Source organism: Lissotriton vulgaris, chromosome 2_1 (assembly GCF_964263255.1).
Source record: "Lissotriton vulgaris chromosome 2_1, aLisVul1.2, whole genome shotgun sequence".
NCBI lineage: Eukaryota > Metazoa > Chordata > Amphibia > Caudata > Salamandridae > Lissotriton > Lissotriton vulgaris.
The window spans coordinates 866796739-866809534 of record NC_141687.1 but is presented as its reverse complement, the minus strand read 5'-3'; the positions used below and the strand labels follow the sequence as shown (position 1 = coordinate 866809534).

The 12796-nt window shown below is 45.2% G+C and overlaps 1 protein-coding gene across 8 annotated transcripts in view; it reads right to left on the bottom strand.

The window, feature by feature from the left end:
• The window catches only part of FN1 (fibronectin 1), a 160988-nt gene that overhangs the window by 51966 nt on the left and 96226 nt on the right, over nucleotides 1-12796 (bottom strand). For 4 of the 8 annotated variants that reach the window (XM_086956347.1, XM_086956348.1, XM_086956351.1 and 1 more), the window contains 2 exons: nucleotides 5466-5735; nucleotides 3971-4158 (listed from right to left, as the gene is read on the bottom strand). In XM_086956347.1, the coding sequence (XP_086812473.1) occupies nucleotides 3971-4158; nucleotides 5466-5735 (458 nt within the window). The remainder of the gene's footprint in view (nucleotides 1-3970; nucleotides 4159-5465; nucleotides 5736-12796) is intronic. The other 4 variants (XM_086956350.1, XM_086956352.1, XM_086956353.1 and 1 more) reach the window with 1 other exon arrangement.

Sequence of the window (12796 nt, the reverse complement as noted above, 5' to 3'; positions counted from 1 at the left end):
TTAAACACTCCATTCTCGTAGTTGTATTTGCCTTTTCCCAGCATCTTTGTACAATTTTTCTATTGTATTTTCTCTTTTGGAAGCGGTTTATGCATTTGGCACTCTGATCCTGCCATTCCGTAGTTTCACTGCAGATTCTCCTCAATCTGAGGAATTCACCGTACGGAATACTTGAGATTAAGGACTGCTGGTGGAAGCTGGTCGCTTCCAATGTGGCATTTGTTGCTGTCTTTTTGCGGTGGAGTGTGGTGTGTATTTGATTGTGGTTTATGTACACCTCTGTATCCAAGAAAACAGCTCTGTTATGGTTTATGGTGTGTGTGAATTTTATGCAGGAGGTACTGTTATTGAGGATGGTGAAGTATTCCATGAATTTTTCCTCTCCTCCGTCCCATACAATGAACAAGTCATCGATGAAACGTTTCCAGGTGATAATATGCTTGGTGTAAGTTCCATATTTCTCCTGCCAGGCTGTTTTCTCCTCCCACCACCCCATAGCAGTGCAGGCATAGTTAGGGCTGAAGGAGAAACCCATCGCGGCTCCGTTTTTTTGTCTGTATAGTTTGTCCCCAAACATGAAGATGTTGTTAGTTAACACACATTTTATCATTGTTAGAAGCATTTCATTGTGCTTCTGATAGTGAATGTTGCGTTCTTGGAGAAAGTGGTCACATGCCTGTAGCCCCAAGTCATTGTCTATATTGGTATACAGGGCAACCACATCCATAGTGATCATGATGTAATGAGGTTGCCAAGTCAGTTGTTCCAAAACACCGAGAAAATCAGTTGTATCCTGAATGTATGATCGTAGCATTTTGACATGTGGACTCAAAAAGTAATCAATGAAGTTTGACCATGGTTCCAATAAGGACCCATTGGCTGACACAATGGGTCTCCCTGGAGGTTTAGTGGCATCTTTATGTACCTTTGGTAGGAAGTACAAGGTTGACATTTTCGGAAAATCTACTGTCAGGTATTTTCTTTCATCAGCATCGAGTAAGCCCTCGTTCTCCCATTGCCTTAGATTTTTGTCCAAATCTCTTTTTATTATATTGGTATATGACCAAATAAAAAGAGATTTGGACAAAAATCTAAGGCAATGGGAGAACGAGGGCTTACTCGATGCTGATGAAAGAAAATACCTGACAGTAGATTTTCCGAAAATGTCAACCTTGTACTTCCTACCAAAGGTACATAAAGATGCCACTAAACCTCCAGGGAGACCCATTGTGTCAGCCAATGGGTCCTTATTGGAACCATGGTCAAACTTCATTGATTACTTTTTGAGTCCACATGTCAAAATGCTACGATCATACATTCAGGATACAACTGATTTTCTCGGTGTTTTGGAACAACTGACTTGGCAACCTCATTACATCATGATCACTATGGATGTGGTTGCCCTGTATACCAATATAGACAATGACTTGGGGCTACAGGCATGTGACCACTTTCTCCAAGAACGCAACATTCACTATCAGAAGCACAATGAAATGCTTCTAACAATGATAAAATGTGTGTTAACTAACAACATCTTCATGTTTGGGGACAAACTATACAGACAAAAAAACGGAGCCGCGATGGGTTTCTCCTTCAGCCCTAACTATGCCTGCACTGCTATGGGGTGGTGGGAGGAGAAAACAGCCTGGCAGGAGAAATATGGAACTTACACCAAGCATATTATCACCTGGAAACGTTTCATCGATGACTTGTTCATTGTATGGGACGGAGGAGAGGAAAAATTCATGGAATACTTCACCATCCTCAATAACAGTACCTCCTGCATAAAATTCACACACACCATAAACCATAACAGAGCTGTTTTCTTGGATACAGAGGTGTACATAAACCACAATCAAATACACACCACACTCCACCGCAAAAAGACAGCAACAAATGCCACATTGGAAGCGACCAGCTTCCACCAGCAGTCCTTAATCTCAAGTATTCCGTACGGTGAATTCCTCAGATTGAGGAGAATCTGCAGTGAAACTACGGAATGGCAGGATCAGAGTGCCAAATGCATAAACCGCTTCCAAAAGAGAAAATACAATAGAAAAATTGTACAAAGATGCTGGGAAAAGGCAAATACAACTACGAGAATGGAGTGTTTAAAAAAGAAACCAAAACAGACAAATGTGGAGGAAGAACCCATCAGACTTATACTAGATTACAGTATAGAGGCAAAGGAAGTAAACCGCATTCTGAGAAAGAACTGGAAAATTCTCCAATTGGACCAAACAATTGGTCACAGAATGGGCAACCACCCAGTCATAACCTACAGGAGGGCGAAAAATCTGCAGGACCAGCTGGTCCACAGCCATTTCCAAACAACCAAGAAAAAGACTAACTGGCTACAAACACGGGGCTTCATCAAGTGCTATAACTGCAAGGTATGCGAAATTGCGAAACCCACCACAGAACTCACAATGCCAAACAAAAAAGTTTGGAAAATTCAAGAATGCATAACCTGCAATAGCAAGTATACTATTTACATGATCGAGTGCCCCTGCAACAAAAGGTACATCGGTAGCACCATTTGCGAATTGAAGAAAAGAATTCTGGAGCATGTGCGGGCAACAATCCACAGAGACAGGAGTAATGCTGTTGCCAAGCACATGGAGGCACAACACAATGGGGACTGGAAGCAATTACGCTTCTGGGGTCTGGAAACGATGGCTCTCTCGGACAGAGGAGGCCACATGGAAAAGCTTTTGAGACGCAAGGAATCCAGACACATCCTATCATTTCGAACTATGACCCCATTTGGCCTCAACCAGTCAGAAGAACTTTATATTCACTTATAATGGACTCTAACAACATGCAATAATTATCATGCTATAATTGTTTCGCTTCCTCCCGCTCTTTCCAGTTTTTATAATTTTCATCCTTATGAATTTATCTTAATTTTATTTTTACCCCTGCACTTCACTCTCCCTCACTCTTTGGCTCAAAGGCTCACCGAACATATAGCCAACCGGAGGGCAGTACTCTTATCTGTCACCACGGAATGGCAATGGACCATAATTGCCCATGCCACTGTGATACCTTGCATGTACCCAGTAATTAAATAGACAACTACAAATCCCATAATGCAATTAATTGTGGTAGATTGAAATGCCCACTGGAGGGCAGGACTCTCAAGTTCTAATGATTATACAATTTAATTTGAAGTCTCAATTGACATAATACACTGTGATAAATGTCACTCCAATAATTGAGAACCTTTGAAATGTAACTGGTGAATTTATGTTTTGTAATTGTGTTGAAAACTACAAATCCCACAATGCTTGTGAATACACCCCCAGTGGGCGGTACCTGCAATGTTTTGGGGAAGGTTTTAAAACAGTGTGAGCCTTGCACACAAACTGACCGTGAGCAAGACAGCGGACGCTGTCGAAACGCGTTGGTGTTTGTTGTTTTTTTGACCCCATGGATAATAAATCACCATGAAACCTGTAATGCAGTGAAGTGCTGGAATTGATTTGAAAAGCGACTCCATATTCTTGCCCTTGAGGGGAGAGAAATTGTGCAGATTTATAGCAGTTGGGCTCAACTGCAGGAGCGACGCGACCACATCTGTAGCGCTGAATTGGGGAAGGAGAGAGCCATAAGGAAGTGATATATATATATATATATATAGCGAAACTGGTCACTTGGAACACAGGATGCCCGGATATTCAGTAACAAAGAGCCGACCCAAAAGTGCTGGTGAACGGTGATTTATTTCGTAAAAGCCAGCGCTGCTGCCATTTTCACACTTGATAATATACATACACCCGCACACACACACACACACACACACACACACACACACACACACAACCAGTTGCAGAACACGGTCACTGAACAAACAGATAATAGAAGTGTAGTGTTTCTTTGCGCTAAACATTCTCACCTCAATATACCAGATTCACAATTAAGCATCCATTACAAACAAGGTTCTATTAAGCCAAAACAAATGATTTACCATCAACCCGGTTACAATTGCAGAGGTGCTATCTGGAGAAAGATTGATCTCCTTCATTGGCCCAGTCTTCTCCTTGGGGTGGACTCTCACGCGGTAACCAGTGAGCTGCACGTTTGGAGGGCGCCAGCTCACCGTCACACCAGTTGGGTTAATCTGTGTAAACAGCAGGTTTGTTGGAGGAGGAATTGCTGTAAAGAAAAGCATGGCGGTTAGCAAAATATTTAATTCTTGTAAAGCCTTCAAGACGTCAACATGAAAAAAGAACCAGCTGTGTCATGGTGAACTAGTAAAAAAAAAAAAAAAAAAAAAAACAAAAAAAAAAAACCCGAATATATATATATATATATATATATATATATATATCTATATATCTATCACTTTTTACGTGGGACGAGTGCTATTAAAAATCCCCAGACAGCTTTTTGGGGTAATTTACAATGCAGTAAAAGCAGTTAGAAATGGGGATGCTGCTTTTTTCTTGACTAACAGTGACTATCGTTGAACCAACTATTTCAAAATGCTATGCCAAGGAGGAGTGGTGTACAGTAATTTTGCATCTTCATTTCATAAATATTCACAAATATGAAATAGATTTCCACTATTTAGTACACAAAATCTTGAGGGGGAGGGGAGGACATTCCATCCATCTCACAGGCAAATTAAAGTGTTTCTTCTGCATTAATAAGTAATTTGGCTATAATCCTCATCCATTATCCTTTTCTGCCACCATATGGCCGTACAATACAGACTTAAAGGGATACTTGCAGTGTCATAACTCTTGCACATGATCACAATTCTGGAGAGGATGGTAATGCTGGCCTTAACAATACCCTTTACATGAAGAATTTCACTATCATTGTACGAATAGTTTGGTTGTAGATGTGCAACATGCCACCAGAAGACTACACGCGTTTCACCTTTAGGTTTTATTCCTTACTGCACTGAAGTCCTTAAAGGCTTGTACACTCTACAATTATTAATTAAGTGAATACATCAGGTAAAGCATTCTGAGTTGGGTACGGTGTAGGTATAAACAATTGAAACTTCTGGTGCATAATTCATTCTCTACAAGAAAGTACAGCATAGATGGGGGTGTTGCATAATTTTGCATTTGCAACCTGTTTACAGTGCATATTACATTACGTTTGTAATGCAACAGCACCAGTATCTTTTGCAAAAATTTCAAGTGCTTCAAAACAAAACCTGGCACTCTTAAATCAGGCTGCTTAATTCATTTTAAAATCAGTGGAGTCTGGTCCAAAAGCAGTTTGAGGACAACTGTCATCATTTATAATTGTTTGTTGCAAAGGCTGCCCCATAATATCACATGGACATCATCATTTGATAGAAGAGCCAGACAGGGAATTATCTTTAATAGAATGCTCACAATTACGGATACTAGTGTTTAGATTCTGGCATATAAATGAGTTCCTTAGAAAAGAGACCCTAGTCCAGCCCTCTCATCCGAACAAGCAAGGCAGCAATAAAGGTATACCTGTGACCTGAGTTCCTATCAGCGGCTGACTTTCCATGTCATCGTGCAGCGCCACAACACTAACGGTATACTCTGCACCAGGTCGAAGGCCGTGCAGCTGTGCAGTATCTTCATCCCCATTTGGTGCAGGGACTATCTCGTGAATCCCATCTTCTGGGCTTGAGTAGGTCACCTTGTACCTGGTGACCTGCCCCTTAGGGCTTTCCCAAGCTAGTTTGATGGAATCAACATCCACCTCGGTGAATGCCAGTCCTTTAGGGCGGTCAATGTCTGTTAGGCAAATTAACGTTGATAAATTAGCAGAGTAAGCAAAAGGCAGGCAGAGACCAGAGGAAAATGAAGGTAGAGAGTAGGGGCAGAAAATTTAAGAGGTAGATAAAAGCAGTATTACATGCAAAGCAATTTTCTGTACAAGATTCATTTTGATTGGCAAGATAAAATCTAATCCAATATTGCAAATGGACTTCAAAAGGTGGATTAAGACTGGAAAATGGCCATCACAAGAGCACCAAAAAGGTGTGCCAGAAGAACCAAAACGGTGTAGAATTTATCCTATTTTACTGCTTATCTACTTTTATTGTCATTATAGTAGCATTATATCCCATTATCACAGGCCCTTTTATATACACAAAAAAGTGCAACCATTCAAAAGAAAGTTTACTTCGAAATTTGGATTTTTTTTGTAATTCACAAACTTAAACATCTGTTGAGGTTGGAAGAGTTCACATTCTGAAGTCATTTGCATTATTGTGTCGTATGAGGTGTACACATTTTGTACTAGATGAGGGATGTTGAAATTGATCTACAGCTCTATAAATGCAAAACAATCAGAAAATCAACAGTGCACATCTAATCACCAAAAAGGGCAAGGAAAAGAAATTAAAATATTTTTGCACAGGGCCATTTTAAGAAAAGGAAAATTGATAAAGCAGAAGCGCCCCAGCAGCTGAAGCCTGAGTGTTTTTAAACAGACTGTCCAATCTGGAACAGCTCATGCCGTGATGCCAGCTATATTTCCCGATAAAGGGTGTTGAATAACATCTAATTATTTTTCTAAGAATTACTCCAGAGCTTCTGAAATCTACCCAGTGGCTGTGCCAAACTACTTCCCACAATGTCAGAACTCCCATCAGCCAAAACATTTAAACTTCACACAATACCACGTTAATATGGAAGTCTAATGATGGCCATTAATAATGCTAAATCAGATTTTAAAACATTTAAAAAAAAAAAAAAATTAAGTGTATACAGATTACATTCTGTATTCAAATTACAATCTTCAAGTAATATTGATGCATACAAACATGAAACATTTAATTCACTGAATACAGCTTTTAAAAAGGGACACTACAAAAGCCAACATGTTTTGGGAGGTAGTCTTCAACTTCAGAGCAGATAATTTGTGTGGACCTTAATTTTTATTTATTTAGGTTGAAATGAAATCTTGGATAGGTTTAGTCCATCAAGTCACTTCTAGTTCACAGTTTTAAAGGAACTCTTTAAATAAAGTTACTGCCCTTACTGGTCCTGCCGCAAACATTAACATGCCCCCGTTGATCATAGATTACAGTAGATAATTTTGCTCACAGTCCCCATTTCACTTCTCTCATTCAACACTCCAAGCACAGCAATGAGTGTCGGCACCAAAACAAACGTGGGCCTCACCAGGGAATTAGATGTACAAGTTACTACTTGTGTAACGATATATCTGGAAGAGACATCAGTTAGTGATAGATTCTTTAGCTTAGAATATCCCCAGGCGTTTGACTGGATCCAGAACATTTTGCTTAGCATTACCCTTGCGTGTGAGTTGGTGGCATCCTGTGGCTCCGCATAAGTCACTGGTGTGGTCAGCGCCGAGATGACGTCACGGAGAGAACTTATGCGCCACCCATGAGCAAGGACGTCAGTTCTGTACCCAACTTTCCGCGCCAGGAACGCAGAGCCATGCAAGATACCGACCGCTGGTGCAGAAAACTAGGGCCCTGAAAGGGATGACCTTAACCCTAGTAATCATTTCGCAGAACGGGGAGGATGGGTGAGGCGGTAAGAAATCTATCACTAACTAATGTCTTACAGATATATTGTTACACAAGTAGTAACTTGTGCATATGAAAGACATTAGTGATCGATTCATTACCTTAGAATAGATACCTCAGCAATACCAATCCTAGTGGTGGGTCTGCGTACAAAGTTACACCAGGAAGTTACGGAGACCAGAACGGCAAAAGAAGCTGTCTCTGGACTTGACTGTTAAGGCAGTAGTGCTTTTTCAACGTGTGCAGCGAGGCCCACGTAGCTGCCTGACCAATATCCTGCAAGGGAACTGCGTGTCTCAAGGCAGTAGTGGCTGCAGTGGTCCTGGTCGAATGGGCACGCAGCTCCTTATTGGCCAAGGAGTCACATGCTTTGATGCACAGAATGACATCGGGAAATGGTCAGTTTGTGCACAGCCCAACCTTTTTTTGGCACCCCCGTAGCCAACAAAAGAGCTGATAATCCACCCGGAACGGTTGTGTACGCTGCAGATAAAGAGGAACCGCACGTTTTTGGTCCAGACGGTGGAGCCTCTACTCTTCCCTGGAAGGAGGCGGGAAGAAGGTGGGCAAAGTGATGTTCTACCCGATGTGGACGGGGGTGACAACCTTTGACAAGAAAGAAGGACAGGTCCTCAAAAATCACCTTGTCCGGATGAACTGAAAGGAGGTTTTGAAGAAAGAGCCTGGAGCTCACTCACTCTTCCAGCAGAGGTGATAGCTACCAGGAAAGCAGTCTTGAGATGGAGAAGACGTAAAGGACAGTTATGAAGGGGCTCAAAGGGTGCGCACATCAGAAAAGTCAAGACAAGATTTAAGTCCCATTGAGGCATTACGAAAGGCACGGGAGGAAACGTGTGTGTGTGTAATGCCTTTGAGAAAGTGGTTAACAACCTGTGACTTCTAAAGAGAAGGCTGATCAGGAAGCCTCAGGAAGGCGGGAAATGGCAGAAAGATAGCCTTTGATAGTGCCCAGAGCAGTGCTGGGCCAAAGATCGGAGAAACAGAAGAACCTTAGAAAGAGGGGCCAAAAGGGGATCCACAGCCTTTGCTGTGCACCATGCCACAAATTTGTTCCTGCGGCAGGAGTATACAGTTTTAGTGGGAAGCCTGTCTGCCAGAATGACATTCGACTTCAGGAGGAAGGTCGAAGGCAGTCAGTCGCCGCTCAATCTCCACGCATGTAGGTGGAGGCTGGACAGGTTCGGGTAGAGGACCATCCCCTGCTGCGACAGAAGATCCTACCGAAGAGGCAGACTGATTGGGGGAAATCGATGCTCATACCGAGTAGCTCAGGATACCATACTCTTCAAGCCCAGTCCGGAGTCACAAGAATAACTTCTGCCCGGTCGCACCTGATCTTCAGCACTCTTGGCAGAAGTAGTATAGGGGAAAAGCGTACAGTAGACCACAGCTTCACTCGAGACGACAAGAGTCTGAATGAACGCCGCCTTGGAAATTCTAACGTGCAGAACTGATGACATTGGGCATTCTCTTCGGTTTCTTATAGATCTATCCAAGGCTCTCCCCACTGCAGAAAGAGACCTTGCGCCACGTCAGAGTTCAGACCCCATTTGTGATCCATCAAGCACCAGCAGCTGAGTTTGTCCACCCTGGCGTTCAGAAAACCTGCCAGGTGTTGAACCACCAAGGTAATGCCTTGATGTTCCAGCCATGTTCAGAGGCGCAGAGCCTCCTGACAGAGTCCAGGACCCCACCCCGTTTGTTGCAATACCACATGGCAGTGGTGTTGTCCGTGAATACCTGCACTACACTTCCCCGGACAGAGGGAAGGAATGCCTTCAGTGCAAGTCGGATCGCCCGCAGCTCCAGAAGGTTGATATTGAGCCGGGACTCCGCCGGAGATCAGAGGCCTCACATCTCCTCCTCTCCCTAGTGGCATAGTCATCCCAGGAGGGACACATCCGTCACCACTGTGTGCCCCGGTTGGGGAAGGGAGAGGGATCTGCCATAGACCCAATCACGATTTGTGAGCCACCACTGCAGATGCCCTCCGAGATCTGGACATGATCAGACAGGTTGCCCTGATGCTGTGCCCACTGGAACTTCAGGTCCCACTGCAGAGCCCACATATGCCATCTGGCATGTCGTACTAGCAGGATTCAGGACGCCATCAGGCCCAGGAGCCGGAGGGTCATCCCGACTGAAACCCAGGACAGAAGCTGAAAGATCAGACTCATAGCCTGAATATTCCAGACTCGCTGCTCGGGAGGATAAACCCGAAACTGCATTGAATCCAGAACAGTTCCGATAAAGGAGAGCTTCTGAGAGGGACTCCGGTGCGACTTAGTCACGTTGAGAGAACCCCAACAAATGCAGGAGGTCTGCTGTAGTCTGAAGGTGGGTGACGAAAGCCTATGGCGAGCCCGCATTCAACAACCAGTCGTCGAGGTAGGGAAAGACTGACACCCCTAACCAGCGCAGATGAGCTGCGACCACCGCCATCACTTTCGTGAACACCCAAGGGGCACTGGTAAGGCCGAAGGGGAGCACAGTAAACTGAAAATGCTCCAGGCCTACCGTGAACCGCAGGTAATGCCGGTGGAAATATGCGCCTTGCAAGTACAACTCTACCATCCAGTCTCAAAGGTCGAGAGCAGACAAGACCTGAGCCAGGGTTCGCATCTTGAAATTCTCCTTCCGGAGGAAGCGATTTATGTCCCGGAGGTCCAAGATAGGAAGCAGACCCCCTTTGTCCTTCTTGGGGACCAGAAAGTAGTGGGAATAGCAACCACTCCCCACTTCTGACCCAGGAATGCACTCGATGGCCCCCTTGGCCAAGAGGCCCGCAACTTCCGGTTGGAGAAGAGCCAAATGATCCCGACATGCGGTGGCACCGAGGTGGCATTGCTGGGGGTGGGGGCTGAAAGGAAAGGCAGCAACCCTTGCAGATTATTTGCAGCACCCATTTGTCTGACGTAATCTCACTCCAGCAGGGGAGGTGGTGGCGAATCCTGCCACCCACCGGCGTGGGGTGCTCCCTGAAGCTTACATTAGGAGAGTTTAGAGGCGGAAGCAGCGGAGGTGGATGGACCAGCACGCTGGTTCCCCACCCGCCCCTGCGGCCTCGCTGTGGCTGGTTCTGCACAGGCCTGGTGGAAGGGCGTGCCTGGGCGCATCGACCTGGATTATGAAAGGAACGAAAACAAGGAGTGGCCGGGTCCTTAGTAGAAAGACCCAGGGACTTGGCCGTAGCCCGCAAGTCTTTAAATCGCTCCGTCAGCCTGGTCGCCAAACAGACGGGTGTCATCAAGCGCGAACTCTGGACATTAGGCGAGAACCCGGTCGAACACAACCAGGCATGGCGCTGCAACACCACAGTTGTAGAGATCGCACAGCCGAGGGAGTCGGCGGTGTCTAACCCACACCGGATGGCAACCGTAGCCTCATCTTTGCCCTCAGCAATCGCATGAGAAAGGGTAGCCTGCACCTCCTCAGGACACTGAAGCAACACCTGAGCAACAGCGTCCCACACCACGTGGGAGTAGCGACCCAACAAGCAGGCCATGTTCACCGACTGCAGCCCAAGGCTGGCTGAGGAGAACAATCGCTTCCCAAACCGGTCCAACCTTTTAGAGTCATTATCCGGCGGGGCCAAGGGAAAGGAACGAATAGTTTACCTGTCGGTGTAGTTTTGCAGCTTGAAGATCTTTCTCGATTCACTGTGCTGTGCATTATTCCGCGGTCTTGTGATAGGGTCCGGAATCGTAGTCTTTTTTGGTTTTTTTCGTAGCCCAGGTGGGCGTCGATGTCTCACCCTTTGGTGTATTTCCGGTGACGTCGGCACGCTTCCTGCAAAAGCTCCTAGTCTTGGGCACCATCTTCGGATTCTTTTTTCTCGTGTTCGTTCTGTTACCGAAGTTCTGTTACCGAAGTTATGGCAATGTTCAACTAAGTCATTCACTGCTTTAACCTCAGAGGTTTCCTTTTCCAAGTATTGTCTCTGTTTCAACCCCCCTTTTCTCTCCAGCCTCATCTTTCTGGTGAAGGTGGGTGGGTTCGCTAGTGAATCCAGAAAGATCTTTAAGCTGCAAAACTACACACAGGTAAGAAACTATTCGTTTTGCAGCGTGAATCTTTTTGGATTCACTATGCTGTGCATAGACTTTGTAGCGGTGTCTCATGTTTGTGGTGGCTGGGTGGAAGATGAGTGTTGGCTATTGAATATGTGTTGAAGCACCTTCCGTCTGACTTGTGCTTCCTTGTTCATCTGTATATCCACAAAGTAGTGCTTCGTGAACGTGTGCACCGAAGCCATGTTGCCGCCATGTTGCCGCCAGGCATATGTCCTGAATGGGTGTGTTAGCTAGGAAGGCTATTGTAGCTCCCTTTTCCCTGGTAGAGTGGGCACATGTCCCCACTGCTAGTTCCCGACCTGCCCGCTTTTGGCAGAACTGTATTGTCTGGGCAAATCATCGCGCAATTGTTCCTTTAGTTACTGGTTTCCCCATGAAACTGTTAGCAAAGGACACAAAGAACTGCTTTGTTTTCCTGTGTTCCTTAGTTCTCTCAATGTAGTGCATGACTGCCCTTCTGGCGTCTAGGGTGTGCAGAGCCCGTTCAGCGCTTGTGGCCGGTTTCTGGAAGAAACTTGGTATTTGTATAGTCTGGTTCATGTGGAAACTTGACACCACCTTTGGCATGAAGTGTGGGTCCGTTCTCATCACCACCCTATCGTTGTGTATCTGGATGTAGGGTTCTTGTAGCGTTAGCGCCTGTAGCTCACCCTGCGCAGTGAGGTGATTGCTACCAGAAAGGCTGTTTTCATGGGCAGCATTTCTAGGGAGGCCTTGTGAATTGGCTCGAAAGGTTCTTTAATGAGTTCCGTTAGGACTAGGTTAAGGTTCCATGCAGGTGGCGGCACCCTCTTTGGTGGTGTGATCCTCTTTGCTCCCTCCAGGAATCTCTTAACCTGTGATGTGAAGAAACTCTTGCATGTTTCTCCTCTTGTGTAAGCGACTATTGCTGCCAAGTGAACTCTTGAGGATGAGCTTAGGTTTTGGTCGAGCAGGTGCGTGAGGTATTTTAGCAACGTTGAGTCCTTCTGCATCTTATTGTGTAGCTTTTCCCTCCTGCACCACAGTGTAAATCTCTTCCATTTTGATACGTAGCACTTTAGTGAGCTGGGCCTTCGTGCCTCCCGAAGTACCCTCAGGGTGCTTTCTGGCAGTTTCAGATGCGCAAACTCTATGTCCTCAGGAGCCACGCTACTAGGCTCAGGCTCTGGGTGCAGCACCTCTGTTTTGCATGGAGACTGGTCTTTTCTTCCCCCGA